The sequence below is a fragment of the Eublepharis macularius genome, chromosome 6 (genome assembly GCF_028583425.1).
Source record: "Eublepharis macularius isolate TG4126 chromosome 6, MPM_Emac_v1.0, whole genome shotgun sequence".
Classification (NCBI taxonomy): Eukaryota; Metazoa; Chordata; class Lepidosauria; order Squamata; family Eublepharidae; genus Eublepharis; species Eublepharis macularius.
The window spans coordinates 78,650,713-78,669,908 of NC_072795.1; the positions used below are offsets into that span (position 1 = coordinate 78,650,713).

General features: G+C 45.0%; 1 protein-coding gene across 9 annotated transcripts in view; it reads right to left on the bottom strand.

The window, feature by feature from the left end:
* The window catches only part of ABLIM1 (actin binding LIM protein 1), a 224,231-nt gene that overhangs the window by 67,350 nt on the left and 137,685 nt on the right, over positions 1–19,196 (bottom strand). For all 9 annotated transcript variants that reach the window (XM_054982177.1, XM_054982176.1, XM_054982172.1 and 6 more), the window contains exon 8: positions 14,887–14,945. In XM_054982177.1, the coding sequence (XP_054838152.1) occupies positions 14,887–14,945 (59 nt within the window). The remainder of the gene's footprint in view (positions 1–14,886; positions 14,946–19,196) is intronic.

Genomic DNA, 19,196 nt, shown 5'->3' on the forward strand with positions numbered 1-19,196 from the left:
ACCTTGAACATCAAACCAATCGGTATGCCTAGTAGAATTATAGTGTGTCAGTGCTGCTTTTACAGTACCTGCCTTAATTTTTTGATGGAGTTCATTATACAAGGTGGTGAAAACAGCTGGGGAAGAAGGAAGACTGGTTTTTATTTGCAATTATTCTGCAGTCACTTAACATTGCGAATAACAGTTCAAAAGAAAAGGTCCTTTGAGGCAGAAGTGAGATGAATGAATGGATCATTAAAATTCACTCCACAACAGTTTTTACTGCTTGCCAGACATACATTTGTTGTAAGAATTACTTTAGAGCCACCTCCAGATCAGCACATGCTGGGTGCAGCACCACACCATTGATGTTAGGAAGTACAATGGGGCCTTTATCACTTAGACCTGTACTATTTTTAAAAAATTAAACCTATTAAGGACTCACCCAAAGATCAGTTAAATCAATGTAAAATGGTCCGTTGCATAAGTGCATGGGCTTCAAGAATTTTTAGGGAAACCAGTGGCAGAGCACAGAAGGTTATATAAATAGTATTGCTTCCAGTTACAGAGAGGTTGTACATCTTGGTGGTTTGAAGACGAAATCTCAGATCAGATGGCTTCTTCCCATCAATCAAGCTGCAAAAAGACACTACCGAGTGCTGCAAATGGTGCTGGCCACAGAGTTCCCACATGTGATCTAGGTCTTAACCACCAATACTTGATTGGTTGCACAGCTCAAGATGGACTTTTCAAACAACAACAAAAAAGCCTTAGTATATTTGTTATTCTCATACATCATTCTGCCTGTTACTCCCAATTCTTTGTTCCCTGATATAACCCATTAAAATCTATTGACTTTCATCTGCAAAGGTCCTGTGATGGGGAGTATCCACCCTGGGCAAGAATAAGGAGAGAGTGCTAAAGATGATGGATGGACACGAGTAATTAAACACATGTGGCTAGAGACAGCTGCAAAAACCACCCTCCGGTCTTAAAAAAACAAAAGCAAAGTTCAGCAAAGCAAGTCAGGTTGCCAAAGAATCATCACTCCACAAGTTAAAATAGCCTTCTGTCATCCTCTGACGGGGGGCCTTATGCTTTTAACAGCTGCATGGCAAGTTGGAAATCAGCAGGAGAAGCATCCCGAAGTATGAAGTCACTGTGATAGAAAAAGCTGGATTTTCACTTGATGTGGAGCTGTTCAAAGGCGCACAAAGCTCAGCACCTTGCAGAAAAGCCTAGAAATCTCATGTGTAAAGCAACTTATGTCAATATATTTAAACAGCATTCTTTTAAACCTGCAGTAGCACACAATTTTATCTTTCATCACTAGGCCAAAATTTGCTCTTCACACTGAATTTTCATTTGAAACTTTAAACATTTCAGAATATACCAAGTGTTTGAATGACTTTACAGCAATCAAGTGTTTGCAAGTGGCTTCATGTCTTTATATGTTTTTCATACAGCTGAAGATGCATGCACACTCATTACTGTAAGTAGCTTTTCAGAGCAGGCAACCACTGTAAGCAACCACTTCAGTAACCAACCACTTCTACAGAAGCTAAATGCTTATGATGGGTATCAACCAGACGAACTGGGCATAGAAACCCAAACACCTCCAATCCCTTCACGCACACAATCACAAACAAAACATTGACTAGCACTGCTTGAACTATAAAATCCACACACCACAACACTGAAGCATTTTCTGGCAGCTATATCTCCTTTTACTACACAACATTATTTGGGGCTGCAAGAATGAGAAACTCTGGTCATACATTTTGGAGATTTCTATGCCACAAAGTCCTGTTTGAGATAGCTTACAATTAAGCCAATCATGAAACTTCATTCCGACAATGTTGTTTCCAGGACACTAAAATTAATGCCTGGATCTACCTTTACAGCTCACAAAAGCAATGAATACTTGGACACATGCTAGGCTGAGGTCTTTGGGAACATAAAGGCTGCACAATCATTGTTTGAAGAAACTTCTTTACACTTTTGTGAGGAAAGCTCCATAATGTTGAAAAGGGAATACACTTCACTTCCCAGGTTCCTCTGATGCTCATTTCCAGTTTAACAAGAGAGTTTTGTCATCTAACAGATTCATTCATCCTTCTTAGAGACGTATAATTTAATTTATCATAAGTGATACTTTTTAATTACTGGCTTAGACGACTTTTTTAAATTTAAGGAACTTGCTTGACAATGATTAAATAGAATATCCATGTGCAGACAATAACTAAATAAAACCACCACTGATGATCAACTATTAGGGATAGGATGTTAGTGGGTTTGCATGCTTAACTGAATGTATGCTTAGTGTGACCCAACATGGCAATGTTCTTGCATGAAAGATGACTGGGCTATAGCCAGCCCAGTGACCTCCAGAAATGCATATTTCAGAAGTCCCATTTCCTCCAACCAGAGCTGCTTCCTAGCATGCTGGATTATGTTCAACAATCTGTACCCATAGTAAACCAGCTACAGTTTTCAGGAATCCTATATTTATAAGATGAGCTCAAAATGTTGAACTGTCATATGAAAGACTAGATATAAATCGAGAAAGAAAAGAGCAACAAACTACTTTAAACAACAACAACCCTATTACGAGATGCACAGTTTATTTCCATGTAGTTAATATGATCCAAAACTTTGCTAGACTTTCAGTGTAATCCTAAGAAGAGTTACTCCAGTCTAAGCCATTATAATTAACTCTTCTTAGGATTGCACTATCTGTCTCACACATGGAACCTGCTATAAGCAGTGAGTGCTCATCCTAATTTCAATGCTAAAAATACTTTTTGATGCTGTCATAACAATATTTCAGTTTCTGACATAGAAATACAACTTTGCAAATCCACACAGAGCATCTTTCACCTTCATTGGAAATCAGAGTACAATAATATTTACCTCTCTCCAGGTTTACCCACATGAGGTTTCCCCATTTTTTTAAAAAAAGGAAAATTGGAGGAAATGTAAGGGGAAAGGGAACTTTTCTACAAAACTGAAGGAAAACCCAGGTTTTCAGAAAAATCTGGAATCTAAAAAGATAAATATTGGGAGAGTTAAAAACTACCCAAATAATCAAAGCAACATCTGTAGCTTTAACAGATACCCATGGAGATCTCATAAAACTATGTTTTGAGATGTGAGTGGTTATTATGCATTTGTGTGTGTGTGTGTGGAAGGGATGCTAAGTAACCATGACAATATTGCTGAGCCTTCCAAACCTTGGTTTCTGAAGTTAAGAGTAAGGGAAGGAGAGAAGCTGAAAATGGTAAAAGATGGAAGGGAAGAAAGGAAGCAGATAAAGGAGAGAGAAGGAAGAGAAGCTGAAGGAGGAGAACAGAAAAAAGTAGGTGGGTGGAGAAAAGAAAAGGGGAGAGGCTTCCAGGGGAGGGAAAGAAAGCTACAGACTAGGAAGCAGATAAAAGTAGGTTGGTGGATGGGAAAGTAGAGGAAGGGAAGAGGTTATGAGAGCTGCCAGGTTGAAGGAAAGAGGAAGATCAGAAGGGAAGACAGGAGAAATGAGATGCCCCTTGAGTCCCATTCTTGTACATTGTGTTTTATGTTAGTGGGTATCCCCAGCATGGTTTGTCAAGTCACTTCTTAATCCCATTTTGAGTAATTCAGATAATTTGGATAAATAACCCTACAACAGCTACTTAATTAATGTGGTTACCAAAAGCAGAGGCCTTTTATATCACCTACTACCTGTTTCAGATAGCAATAGCACACTGAATTCTCAGCTTTCCAAATGGAGCAAAGAGACAACCTTTGAAAGGATACATAGAGATGGGCACGAACAGAAAACAAACAAACATGATGTTCATGGCCATCCATGAACAGGGACTCACGAACAACCACGAACATGGCCCTGTTCATGAACATGTTCATGGTTGGCTGTTTGTGGGGGCCAGCAGGCCCTCCTCCAGCCATCATCAAAGTCAAGATCCCTACTGCACCACTACCAGAAATTTGACCTGAGCAGGCAACAGGAAAGGTACCAATAATAAATAATAGCTTGGCCTCAGAGCCTGGCAGCAGCCCTGAAACTTAAAGGGGTAGATACCTACCGCACCACTCCCAGAAACCTTACTTGAGCAGGCAGCAGGAAAGGTACCAATAATAAATAATAGCTTGGCCCAGAGCATGGCAGCAGCCCTGGAACTTTAAGGGGTAGGTTCCTATCCCACCACACACAAAGAAAATTCAAGCTCCAATGCACTCTCTCTATCAAAATGCCAACAGCAGCTGTCTCTCCCCTCCAAAGCAGAGCTGGGAGCCCCCCTCCACCCTGGTCTTTGTTCCCTTGTAACAAATTTGGAGCTCCACACTTGAAAGGAAGACCTGCCTATCAAGCTAAACTGGGCTTAGATGGGGGTTTCCAGGGCAACAGCAGGAGTTCAGACAGAGTTCAGACAATCCCTGCCTAAGTTGCCAAGGGAATTGATTGCAGGTGCCAGACTGTCTGGCTTGACGAACAGCAACGAACAGCAATGAACGAGGCTTGCAATGACCACCTGTTCATTTAGAATGGGGCCTTATACAGAAGATGGCGGCCGGCATAGACGCTTAATGCTGAGCTCCGTGCCGTTTTCCCAGATTTGTTTTATGAACTCGTCAGCTTTCCTAAACAGCCTTCCTAAACTGTAGCTGTGTTTTGCTATATATCACAGTGGTTCCCCGGAGGCATTCAGAGGTATTTTGAATCACTATCTTTAGCTGACTTTTATTTTAGATAAGCTACGCTACATTGAAGCCAGCACTGAGTGGCAGTGCTCTCCGTAGCAGACTAATTGTGATAGTGAGCTACTTGCCAGCATAAACCAAGGGAATTGGAGAAACTGAAAAATAAAACGCTCCCTAAGAAAGAAGAGAGGACAGACAGGGAAAGAAGGAAATCAATAGAGGACAGATGGGTGCTTTAAAGAGGCCTCACGGCACTGAAGAGGAGGACGCCACCACACCTATCTGTAAACAGACAAAGATAAGTGAGTTTTTCCCCTTGAGGGACGAGACAGTATATAATATCCCAGTAACAAATCGCTTTGCTGTATTGGGCAAAGAGGGTGCGAAGGGAAAAGATCAGGATATTGGAGGAGAGAGTGAGAATGGAAGAAGTGCAATTGGAAACAATGAAGAGGGAAGAGAAAGCAATTGCAATCCAATTGCATCCAACGAAGGGGAGGATGACTCAACAATTAAGATGATGATTGAATTGATTGCTCGAACTGTACTTTCTATATTTAACACCCTGTCTGCTATGGAAACCCACCTCGAGAAATTAAGCAGAGCAACCATAGAAATTAAGGAGGGAAACCAATTAAGATCAAGGCCTGAATGGAGGGTTAATTGGAGGAGATGCTGCGAAGAAAAGAACGCTCGTGGCAGGCATTGGCAAGCTGCAGACATTCAGGACCAACGCCTGCTTCTACATTCTAACAAGATTGCTCTGACAGTCGGCAGGTACAGGGGAAGGATTCACCTATGGAATCATAGGCACAAAGTGGTGGAGCACTTAAGTTATCTCCTGGGGATGAGGAGAATGAACATAGATCTGGAAGGGGTAGAGGATATCACCAATGACAATCAAGCACATAGGATAATCCTTACGTTTAAGAGTGCAAAGATCCCACATAAGATATTGGTCCTCAGAAATACCCTGAGGCATAAAGGTATTTTCCCTACCCGTGTGTTTGGTGACACTATTAAAAGATCTTTAATCACCAAACAGCCAAATAAAGATGCCTATGATACCCAAGAGATGACAACGGATAACAAGGAATCCTCCCAGGAACCTGTAATAAAAGGAGATGATAATTCAACCCAGAGGCCAGATACAACAAGGCCATACATCAAAGAAGGGAATGATTGGCTTGAGAATCCTGAAGAGAATGCGGCTCTCCCAGCGCGGCAGAACGCCGCTTCAGCTGGGAGCCGTCCTTTGGAGCCCCGCCCGGTGGAAAGGAGACAGTCTCCCTTCCCGGGCATCCGGGGCTTTGCTGGGGGGGCGGAGCCTTGAGCCGTTACTGGCTGCTCCGCCCTTACCCAGCCTCAGTCTCTTCGATTGCTCGGAGAGGCAGGAGCGTTTTTCCTCCTGTTCCTCCTCCGAGCGTCGAAGGAAAAGCCTCTGCGGCCCTAGTCTCTACGGCGGCGGTGCGTCTTGGAGCGTCAGTGGCCGGATTTCGGCCAGTCTTGCCGCGGCCGCGGCAGCGTTGGCGCGGCCCTTTGGGATCGGCCGGGCCGTTTGCGCGGCAGCGGTGGAGGCGGGCGACTGAGAGAGCCGCTTTTGGGGCATGCAACCCTAGCCTAGCCTTTGGAGGCTGCAGCAGCGCCCTTGGACAACAGAGGCGCGAGCGAGTGGCCGCTTGAAGGCCGCATTTGCGTGGGCGCGCCACCGCGCCTTTTCATAGCCGCCTTGTAAGGGGCAGTAAGTTGCATATGCACAGGCCCCGTCCGTGGCCTCGGTAGCCCGGAGGTAGGAGGGTGGAGAACATCACTTACAATTTAGTGTCTGCGTCCCCCCCTCTCTTCAGGGGGCATATTCAGTGGCGGGGAGGGGGGTTTAGTTCCTCCCGGGAACGTATGCAAAGGAGGGCGCTCCTGGCGTTGATTTGTCCCCAGCTTTTCGTGCGATTTACTGGGACCACATTATACTGAACGGCAGCAGCAGCCATTTTGCGGGTACCTTGGGCTGCCTGGGGCGGTAGCCATTTGAGTGTGTTGCTCAGGGGTTCGTAGCGCCCCCTAGTGGCAGATTGCGGCTGCTGCACAATTATAGTTGGGCTCAATAATTTGGGCTCTTGTTGCCACCCGGTGGTTGAACTGTAACACTGCCCCCTGTGGTTAAATTTGAACGCAGCTACCGTTTAGGGCTTATAGGTAACTGGGATAAGCTCTGCTCCACTTGATCTGGTGGGGATGTGCACAGGCGGCCAACTCATTACTGTCTCACTGACGGGTTGCATTTGATATCAGTCATGCCGCCCAAGAAGGGTGTGGGTACGTCTAAAGGAAAGCAGCCGGTTAAACGGCCGGTGCCAAGGAACCCACCTCCAGCCTTGTCTTCCTCGGATGATGAGGAAGGACCGAGCAGGCGGGAATTGATGGATCGCCTTATGGCTCTGGAGAGGGCAAAAGGGGGCGTGGCGGTTGCCGTGGCGCCCGCTCAGCCTCGTAGGGGTGCCAAACGGGTGGCCAAGGTGGGCTTTAACAAAGACTTTACTTCTCGTCTTTCTGCCCTTGAGCAAATGTCAGGTGTGGCGGCAAGCGACGGGGGCGGAGTCCTGGAACATCCGCGTCCTGGAGATGACGTCTGCCAGGAGGAGCAGGAGGACAGCGGGCAGGTTGCCATCGCGGTGGACCCATACGTGCCTGAGGGTAAGGCACTGCCCCAACAGGGCACTGCTTGGCCCTGGGGGCCCTGGGGGCAGGCAGCCGCTCCGGGTGTTTCCACCCCCTCCGTGGCAACCGCTTAACCCTCTGAGGGATGGCCTGCGGCGGGCCCACCGGTGTGGCCGACCTATGCCGGTGGCACAGGGTACCAGCAGCAGCAGTCTTCGGTCCTGCCTTCTCTGGGTGCTGCAGCCGCAACGGCGGGATGGCCTTATGGTTGCGTCAATCCTATCAGTTTAACCCCTTATGCTGCTCAAGGCTATGGCATGGTCCCTTATAGGGCATTGCCCCCTGGTGATACTGCCTTGCCGCTAGGTGATCACTTGACGCAGGCCACTAGGGAAAGGATCATTAGGGGCGAGTATGTGGACGTCTTTACCGTGCTCTTCAGGGAGCTGGAGAAGAGGGACAAGGACGATCTTGAAGACAGGGATAAGGAGAAGATCCGCCGGCGGATTGACAGGACCTGGGCTCATTGGTTGCCTGGGTTCCTGGTTTATGCCGGGGTTTTGGCCAGGGCGCAGCTGCATAGGGCCCTCCCCCTGTTTCAATACATGAATATAATATATAGGGGATACACTGATTTTGAGGGGGGGGGGCCTGGCTTCGTTACGATGAAGAATTCCGCATACGTGTGGCTTTGACCCCCAGCTTGCCCTGGGATCAAATACTGATCCAGCTCTGGGTGCAGATCATGGCCCCTTCTAAGTCCACCAGTGGAGATAGGACTGACAGCGGGCATATGATAATTAGGCCCGCCCAGGGCACAGGTTCCCGCGCCCTTGCGGGGCAGCAGGTTCAATCACGGCTGCTCTGCTGGGACTTTACGTCCAAGGGTGTGTGCCAACGAAGGGCATGCAAATTCAGGCACGAGTGCCCTACCTGTGCAGGACCGCATGCACATTCTGCCTGTCCTAGGGGACGCCAGGGTGGCCAAGGTGGAAGACATTTTGGGGGTGGCGGGGGCCAGCAAGGGCCTGGAAAAGGGGCCCAGTCCAATAAGGCGGAGAGTACTTGAGCGGTTTCTTCAAGCATACCCAAGGCGCGTGGACGCAGAGTATTTACGTTTGGGTTTTGAGTTCGGTTTTAGGATCCCTTTCCAGGGTCCCAGGACACCTTTCATGGCAGCCAACCTTAGGTCTGTGGCTGGCATGGAAGATGTGGTCCGACATAAGATATTAAAAGAGTGTGCTGAGGGCAGGGTCTTAGGCCATACATCAAAGAAGGGAATGATTGGCTTGAGAATCCTGAAGAGAAAGAACTGCTTCATAATTTTGCAACTCTCCCACTTGAAGATCAAACAGCTATAATCTCCAGAATGGGAGGGGTTAATGAAAAGCTGGTGGAAATCCATCAAACGCCTGCAAAGGAGAAGATGGAAATAGCAACGGATGCCAGTATGACTGTGGGGGCTACTCAGAGCAAAGCCAACAACGATATGGATCGTCTTCTGCTGAACTGTGCAAGCCCAAACCAGAAACAAGAAGCTAGAGGAAGAAACTGGCGATAATACGTCTCAAAGGAAGGGGCCTGACACCAGAAGTCATGTTCCCAGTCAGGATGATCATAAGGATGCCAGCTATAAGAGTTATAAAGGACAGCAGATCCTCACTCAAAACGGATGTGTCTATCAAGATCCCTATAGGACACTGGATGTAATAGAAACAGATTGACTAGCAGAGAGACAGCTTCGAAAGCGGAAGGATGTTAGGGGTTTTTTAAGGAGTTTTGCTTTTCGGTTTTTAAGGGGGAAGGGGGAGGGGTGGTTTATACGACTGGGGTGGGTTTGGGGGGCAACCCATCAGGGTCAGAACCAGGTCCAGCAGGGGGCCGTGGCACTGCACGTGCGGGTCTGGAGATCAGGGCCGGGGTTGGATCCCAGACTGATGAGGGTGGTTCCATCAGTACTGTAGGTGGGAGGGGCAGATATGGTGGCAGCAGGGGGGCATATCATGTTTTGGGAGCGCGCGGCCGCTGTCTGCGAGAGGTTGCGTGCTCCGGCCCCCAATGTTTTTCTCGTTCCCTAGGTTGTACAGACCCTTGGGGTCTGGGCCCTCGACTGATGCTATGCAATGCAAGGTCCGTGGTAAATAAAGCTCCCCTCATTCATGATCTTGTTCAAGAGGGGGGAGTGGACCTGGCAGGTATTACGGAGACCTGGTTGGGCCGGGAGGGGGGGCTCCCCTCGTTGAAATGTGCCCGCCAGGCTTCCGTGCATTCCATCAGCCGAGGGCGCAGGGTAGGGGCGGGGGAGTGGCGGTTGTTATAAGGGAAAATCTTTGTCCGAGGGAGACCGATGTGCCTCAGATACCCGGATGTGAGTCCCTACTTGTGAAGTGGGGCCGTGGGGTGCAGATGGGCCTGCTAATTGTGTACCTGGCTCCCTGCTGCGTAGCGGCGGCCATGCCTGAGCTGCTTGATGTGATAGCCGGGGTGGCGGTTGATACCCCTAGGCTCGTGGTCATGGGGGATTTCAACCTGCCATCTGTTGGCGAAGCATCGGAGGCGGCTCGGGAGTTCATGGCCTCTATGACGGCCATGGACCTGACCCAATTAGTTCATGGCCCTACGCACACTGGGGGGCACACTTTGGATTTGATTTTTGTCTCTGGCCAGTGGTTGAATGACCTAGGAACAGGGGAGTTAGTCATTGAACCCTTGTCATGGTCAGATCATTCACTCCTTTGACTGGACTGCCGTTTAGCTACCCCCCACCACAGGGAGGCGGAGCCGACCAGGTGGTTCCGCCCCAGGCGCCTTATGGACCCGGATAGGTTCCTGACGGAGCTTGGGCCATTACCCGAGGCGCTGGCTCATGCCCCAGCTGAAGAGCTGGTGGCTGCCTGGGATAGGGCGGCCGCTGGGGCTTTGGACCGTGTCATGCCTTTGCGGCCTCTGACCCAGTGCCGATCCCGAGTGGCCCCCTGGTTCTCTGAGGAGCTGAGGGAGATGAAACGCCAGAAAAGACGCCTAGAGAGTGGTTGGAGGGCCAGCCATTCCGATTCTGACCGGACACTGGTACGGTCTTATATTAAGACCTACCTAGGGGCGATAAAGGCGGCGAAATCCAATTATTTTTCTGCTTTGATCGCGTCTGCAGATAATCGCCCGGCCGCCCTGTTTAGGGTGACCCACTCCCTACTTCACCAGGGAAAGCGGGAAGACCCTTTGCAGGGCAGGGCTGAGGATTTTGTCCAATATCTGCACGACAAGATCACTCAGATTCGGGAGGGTCTGGACTCTGACTGGGTGAGTATAGATGGGGGGACAGAGGTGGGTCTTGTGAATGTCATCTGGGAAGAGTTTGACCCTGTGACTCCCAAGGACATGGACAGGATACTGGGTAGGCTTAGCGCTGCTACTTGTTTATTAGACCCATGTCCCTCCTGGCTGGTGGTGGCCTCCCGGAAGGTCACACGAGGCTGGCTCCAGGGAATTATTAATGCTTCTTTGCGAGAGGGTTTCTTCCCAACGGCCCTAAAAGAGGCGTTGGTGAGGCCCCTCCTCAAGAAGCCTTCCCTGGATCCGGCTGTATTAGCAAACTATCGTCCAGTCTCCAACCTTCATTTTGTGGTGAAGGTTGTTGAGAGTGTGGTGGCGCAACAACTTCCCCAGCACCTGGAGGAAGATGTCTATCTGGATCAGTATCAGTCGGGCTTCAGGCCTGGGCACAGTACGGAAACGGCATTGGTCGCATTGGTTGATAATCTCTGGAGGGCTCGGGACAGGGGTTGCTCCTCTGTCCTGGTCCTATTAGACCTCTCAGCGGCTTTTGACACCATTGACCATGGTATCATGCTGCGGCGGTTGGAGGGGCTGGGAGTGGGGGGCACTGTGTTGCAATGGTTCTCCTCCTTCCTCTCCAACCGCTCGCAGTTTGTGCTGACAGGGGGGCAGAGGTCGACCCGGAGGCACCTCACTTGTGGGGTGCCGCAGGGGTCGGTCCTCTCGCCCCTTCTGTTTAACATCTATGTGAAGCCGCTGGATGAGATCATTCGTGGTTTTGGGGTAAAGTACCATCAGTATGCTGATGATACTCAGTTGTACATTTCTACCCTGGATCACCCCAATGATGCCCTTAACGTGATGTCCCGGTGCCTGGAGGCCGTGCGGATCTGGATGGGGAGAAGCAGGCTCAGATTCAACCCTTCCAAGACTGAGTGGCTGTGGTTTCCAGCGCCCCGTTATAGCCAGCTGGTTCCATCGCTGACTATCGGGGGCGAGATTTTGGCCCCCACAGAGAGGGTTCACAACTTGGGTGTCCTCCTGGATACGCGGCTGTCGTTAGAAGATCATGTGTCGGCCGTGGCCAGGGGGGCTTTTTATCAGGTTCGCCTGGTTCACCAGTTGCGTACCTTACTGGATCGGGACGCCTTGCGCACAGTCACCCATGCCCTCATTTCCTCCTGTCTGGACTACTGTAACGCTCTCTATATGGGGCTCCCCTTGAGGACCTCCCGGAGGCTGCAATTAGTGCAGAATGCGGCTGCACGGGTGATTATGGGAGCGACACGGCACGCCCATGTAACACCTCTCCTGCGCGAGCTACATTGGCTTCCGGTGGTCTTCCGGGTGCGCTTCAAGGTGCTGGTTACCATCTTTAGAGCGTTCCATGGCTTAGGGCCTAGGTATTTACGAGACCGCCTGCTGCTACTGATAGCCTCCCACAGGCCGGTACGCTCCCACAGAGAGGGCCTCCTCAGGGTGCCGTCGGTCAAACAATGTCGGCTGGTGACCCCCAGGGGGAGAGCCTTCTCTGTCAGGGCACCTGCCCTCTGGAATGAATTGCCCCCGGAGATACGTATGGTCCCTGACCTACACACCTTTCACCGTGCCCTTAAGACGTTATTATTCCAACAAGCGGGGCTGGCCTAAATGTGTTTTAATTGAGTTGTCCTGTTTCTGAGTTAAACTATTTAATATGTTTATATTTTATATTCTTATTGTTTTATATTTGTATGTTTTATTTTTGCTGTACACTGCCCTGAGTCCTTCGGGAGATGGGCGGTATAAAAATTCAATTAAAGTTAAAGTTAAAGTTAAAGTTATGAACAGATTGTTTGCGAACAGCAGATTGGGCTGTTTGTGGCTTTTTTTTGTTCGTATTGCTGTTCGTGCCCATCTCTATACATGACCGCCATGGGACAAGTTAATAAAAGTAAAGTATGGCACTTTATTGAATGAGTTTCCACTTTGCTCCTCAGGGTTCAACATGGGAACTGCACCCCAAATAATCAGTATCACAGCCAAGCATTAATTATCCAAAATTATTGATTTTCAGAAACTTTTTTCATAGGACCATGTTAGCAACAAACAGCAACACACTGCTTCTTGAGGAGCCATCTTTTGGAAAACAAAAGTGGCAGTGGTGACAATACTGTGTACAAAAAGTCAAAACCAGATGTGCATTATGCAAATTAAACAAGTGGAAAGTGAAGACAGGAAAACCTATATGTGTTTGAGGGTGGGGTTGGGGGGGAACAGTAAAAAAAGCAGCACCTACAAACACAAGTGCAGAAGTCAGAGATCCTTCTTAAAACTTTACAAATGTACAAATGCAAACCTCTGAATAGCGTGGCCTGCGAAGTACCAAACTCTTTGTGTAAAGGCAATCAGATGAGTAATGCTGTCATGAAATATAAAAGGGAAAGGAAGAGTGAAAAAGGCATAGGTTTCCCCAAGAAACATATCCAAGTGAAGAGAAACTCTTGCAATTAAAAATGCATAGCTCTTTAAAATAATAACAACAACAACATTTGATTTATATACCGCCCTTCAGGACAAGTTAACACCCACTCAGAGCAGTTTACAAGTATGTTATTATTATCCCCACAACAATCACCCTGTGAGATGGGTGGGGCTGAGAGAGCTCTAGAAGAGCTGTGACTGACCCAAGGTCACCCAGCTTCAAGTGGAGAAGTCTGGAATCAAACCCTGTTCTCCAGATCGGAGATCTGCTGCTCTTAACCAATACACCAAACTGGCTCTATCAAGTGGATATCAAATAGTGTGCAGTATTTCATCAATAACACATGCTATCAACAACAAAATCATCAACTGGCAGGCCACTGTGAAAGAAACAAGCTCTCGGCACTTATACACTGAGTTGCTTTATTTCCTGGTTATTTTGGCATCAGTAGCATTCTGTGAAACAATCCAAAGGGAAAACATTTTAAGTAATCATTGTTTTTATAGACTCCACCTAAAATCTAAACCAATGAGAGCTCTATTAGCATGTGATCCAAGTCCAGTTACAGACAGAAGACAAAAAGCAATCAGGATTGTATAAACTGCCTCAACAACAAGCAGTTTTGAGTGTTTTTCGTTTGGGGGAGAGCATGAGTCAGGTCGTGACCCCTGAACAATATTAAGCACCTTCCATGCCTAGCAACTCCCATGAAGTATTCCTTACATTTTGGGTATGAGTGTCTTGGCACACTGAACTAGCTTCAGCTAAAGAGTGAACACTTGCATGTATATAAAAGAAAGGAAAAGATACTTGGATGGAACATGAGCAGTTTCCTGGGGAACTGGGCGTAAACTCGGTGGATTTTGAAAGGTCGCTCTTTATTAGCTTGAAATCATAGCAGGGTTGCTACAACAAAATTAAACGCTCTTGGCCCATTAGTAACATTGCTACATATTAATAACAGTCAAATGTTTTGGCAATGGCAGAACACAGTGGCTGTTCAACTCTTCTGGATGCTGAGTTGGGATGTGAATTAAAATAAACCCTTAAAAATATATTAAGCTTATAATCTTGCAGTTTATCAGAAGCTCAACCTTAGCTCAAATTAACAGTTCTGGATGCCGCCCAGTGCGCTAAGAGTTCTGAAGTCTTAATCATTTCTTGCTAAGATGAGTCAGTATGCCTCACTAGATGCTTTGTGGCATTCTTCTAGTTTTGGACACCTTTACACTTAAGGAAAACAAATTCTTTTTGTCTCTCTACCCTCCTAATTTGGAATTATTAGGTTCAGCATTCCCATTTCTATTTTGTCATTGTAACATCATTTTGCCAGACTAATTCCCAAAGAGAAGCCATGTTAGCCCTTTGCAGCAGAAACAAAGTCTCGGTTCCCTCTTCACCAGATGCATGGTGACCTCCTAAGTGGATAGGTGCTTCAAGAGAGAAGAATTTTTTCTTTTATGAAAGTCAAAGTGTATGTTACATTGTTACACAGAACAAAAAATCCAGCCCAAGCAAAAGAATCCACATGACAGCTGTCTTGACATCCAGAAATGAACAGCAGGCCTCTTAGAATGGCCAATCCATTCACAGAGCCAGAGAATTTTCCTCTCACGTCACAGACTCTGGGCTGGTCTTGACAATACTTATAAAACAGTTAGAATGTCATTCAACTCCTGTTCAGAAATATTTGCAGGTGCTACCACAGTAAGCCATCAATGTTATAACAAGTTACACACTATTGAGAGGCAAGGGGAGCAGTCAGGACAGAGTACTACTGCAGCTGAACATATCCCTTTCAAACTTGTTTATCTTACCCGCAGCTTTTCTTCTCCCTTAGTGGACTGCTTACAGTCGGGATGCCAAACTGTGGAACCTAACAGAAAAAAGACAAGATGTCAGATCAGGTCAAGCCATCTCAGGACATCATATGCTCAATGAAGGCCAATCAAAGACGGACAAAGTAGAGTCCTTCTTAGAGTCCAGAGAAGGGAGTACAAGGCAGCCTCACCCCTTTCCAATCCTCACATTTCCCAAACTAGGGATTCTAGGCATTATTCTTTATTCCCAGATGTGTTAATGGAATCGTTTCTGGAGGAACAGGCTGAGGTGTAGATAAGGTGCAAGAGACAGGAGTGTTCAGTGTCTTTTCCCACAAGCTCCTTTCGAAATAAAAGCCCACCTGCACCCTATACTTGAATAGGGCACGGATATGGGAGGGAACCATAATGGACATGTGACTACTGTAATGCATTCTACATATGTCTCCCTTCAAAATCAACTCAAAAACACTAGTTGGTGCAGAATGCCGCAGCTCAGGTAGCATTGAGACCTAGGCAGAGCATGCATATTATACCCATTCTTCAATCTCTCCATTGGCTGCCTGTCAGTTACCAAGTTCTATTCAAGGTACTGGCTATCACATACAAAGCCTCTAATGGCCTTTGACTTTCATATCTGTCAGGCTGCCTCTCCACCTATGTACCACTGCAACAACTTTGCCCACCTAAGCAGGGCCTTCTGCAGTGTCACACTGCAGACAGGCAAGATCAACAACTGCCCATACATGTGCTTTCCCTGCCCTCTGGAAAGCTCCCACGCTCCTGGCATTTCTCAAACTATGTAAGACAGAATTCTTCTGCCACATCATAACAGATTGTCCCAAGAAAATGCTGTGTTTCTACTGATGTAATATCATGTTCTGCATTATTTAATATGTCATGTTTAATGCTTCTGATGTGTTCTGATGACAGTTTTGTTAGTTTCAAATTTCTGCAATTCCTAGTCTTATTACATTGCTTATTAGACATACCATACTATTGACTGCATTGATTCATGTTGTGTAGCCTGCCTTACGAAAGGCAGACTATAAACAATGTAAAATAAATAAATACAATATTAAATATAGTGCATTCAAGAAAGATTGCACTGGTGGACATGTAAAAAAGTAAAAAAATTGGTAAGATATACATGCTGAGATTCAGAAGATTTTAAAAACTTAATTTTGCCATGAAATCCCAGATTATGTTGTTGGGAATAATACCAGATAATGTTGACAGAACACTATATAAACTAGGTATTTGCTGACAGAGGCAAGAGTGGTAATGGCAAGTAAATGGAAAAAAGGAGAATGCCCAACTAGGGAAATCTGGAAAGACAAAAATGTCTTTTTCGGTAATAACAAAATTGATGAGTTACATAAATAGAAGGCCAATTAAAGAATCTGAAGAGAAATGGGGAAATTATTTTGCTTACAACTGATAAAATTTATGTCAGATAAGTCCTGTAAATTTGAATATGATTGCATATTGATATATTTTATAATTTGACAGTAAGATAATTACTTATATAAAGATAACTGGTAGAATAGACCATATGGAAGATAATATTGTAACACTGGCAAAAAGTCAACATTGTTACTGTTAAATAATGCATAAGTGAAAAATAACGATAAATATAGAGGAAATAAGGATTTTTTCATTTTTTAAGATAAGGAGTAGAGACAGGTAGAAATTCCCATTACTTTACCTTAACACTCTTACAGGTTATGACAATTAGTTATATTAAGTAATAAGCATTGTTATTGTTAATAATTGTTATTGTTAAGAAAAGGTAATATAAGATGGAGTAATAATCAGTCAATCAATACTTTATTGGCATTAAATTAAATTAAATTAAATTAACCATGCATGTATTTCGATATACAAAATATAATCAGAACTTATATCCTGTAGTCCCTGATTCTCATAGCAAATAAAAGAGGTCTCGCCATTGAGAGGATAATATGGGGATTCTGATCTGATAAAAGCAAAGAAACAAGCCTCACTTCTGGCAGGCCATGCCTATTGTGCAGAATAGGATTAATTAACACTTTTCATATTTGGATATAAAATTCACATCGGAGCAAAATATGAGCAATCGACTTAGGTTCCCCTATTATTACATGGGCAGGTTCTTTCATGATAGGGCAATTTGGCAAATCTTCCATAAAGGACTGTAGACAGGAAAACATTAAATCTTGCTAACATAAAAGTACAATGTAAATGTGGGGCAGTAAGTTGTGTAAAGTAATTAGCTGGAGGCCCCTGTCTCAATGTTATAATATATTGTAGGGGAGAGCAAGTTTTGTCTGCATGAGACCACAAAGTTTGTTTTTCAATGTCTAAAAGTCTCTGTTTCAGAGATCTAAAACTTGAACTTCATCTAACAAAGACAAACTCCAAAGATATACCAAATTACTCTTCCTCAAAATTAAATGGGACCAGTTAAATGAAAAAGAATCTGACAGTATCAAAGAAATGTAACTATTAGGTCTTGCCCTAAAATGGAGGTGTAGCCAGAATTTTAGTGTCAATAACCAAGCTCTAGTCATCAGGAGACCGTCCTGTCTCCAGACACACAGCCTCATAACCTACGCTGTTTAGAATCCCAAGGATACGTCGTAGAAATATAGCCTGAATCTGCTCAACCTGGGAATCGAATGAATTAATCTAAACAGGAATACCATAAAGTAGCTGGGACACAACTTTGGCATCAAAAACTTTCATAGCTGCATGTACAAATTGGTTTCCCTTCACATAAGAAAACCTGATAATCGCAGACAGACTGCTTTTGGCCGCCTTTAGTGCTTGTATCCTCTGGGCTGTCCAGTCGTTATTATATTGGAAGAGACCTCCCAAGTATTTGAAACATTTAACTTGCTCTATTGAGTTACCATTAATGCGCCAATTTAGGCATCTCTAAAACCTTGAAAACACCAAAAAATTTAATTTTTCAAAGTTAATAGAAAGCAAGTTGGTCTCACAATAAGATGCAAATGCAAATAGAAGGCACCTAAGGCCTTTTTGAATGCGGGATAATACTACTGCATCATCTGCATACAATAATAGGGGAATCTCTTTAGAGCTCATTTTAAGAAAATGACCATCAACCACACATAAAGTGGCATCTAGGTCATTCAAAAATAGGTTGAATAAAAAGGAAGCCAAAATGCAACCTTGCGTAACTCCACCATTTATGGGGATCTTAGATGTTAGCTGTCCTGCATTTCCATATCTGACTTGACAGCTGTTGGATGAGTATAATTTGCGAATAAGAAATAATAACTGTTTATAACCCATCGTATATAGCTTATCCCATAAAAGGCTCCTAGGTATCGAATCAAAAGTCCCTTTTAAATCTAGGAAGGCAGTGAATAATTTTTCCTCCAGTAATAATGAAATAATGAGCTTTTTATTTTATTTATTTTTTAAAAAAAATAAGAAGTAGAAATAGGTTTGAACTTCGTTTATTTGGAAAAATATATACTAAATAGTCTTAATTATTCTAATTATTATTCTAATATCTATAAAAGTTATGATTTTTGTACTGTATTTTAATAATCCTTGTAGCACACAGCTTTATATTTGTCTTGCTTGTCCTCTTTCTTTCCCTGTATTCTTTTTTGTTTTAATAAAATAAAATATATTTTTAAAAAAGATTGCACTGCTCACAAGTAAGGAATACAGGTAGCTCTTACACGTTACTTTGGATTATCCCAAAGAAAACCCATAAACCTGACAAATCATATCAAAGATAGGTTGTATTGACATTTCAGTTTCTACATAAAGGCAGAAGGTATTTTTATACATCATTTACTGGACAGCACATGAAGAGAATCAGCATGCTCAATGGGAACAGGGAACGGCTGTTCACTGAAGATCACAGTATTCGTGCATCTACCTCTGAAGAAAAAAGGCTCACTTTGAATGAAACACAGATACAGTAACAGCGTAAAAGAACATTTTAAAATGTGATGAAAATTAATTATAAATGTTTGCATATATCTTTCTGTCTGTCTTTTCTAAAACATATGGCTCAGTACTGTCAACACTTAAAATAAGCAATCCCTTTTTTAATCTCTATAGAAGGGTAGGCTTTGTAGAAACCCCATTCCAGGGCTTTTTTGGAACTTTGGGACAGACTTCCAGTGGAGATATGGGCAGCATTCTCATTTATAGTCTTTTGTGTCTTTGTGACAGACAGCAGGCTGTTCAGTCCCTAGCTGTCAAATAATCAGTCCCCATGTGAAGGCCGGAGCAATGTGAAAGCTGCAGCTATGTACAATCAGATTTCAGAGACCTGACAG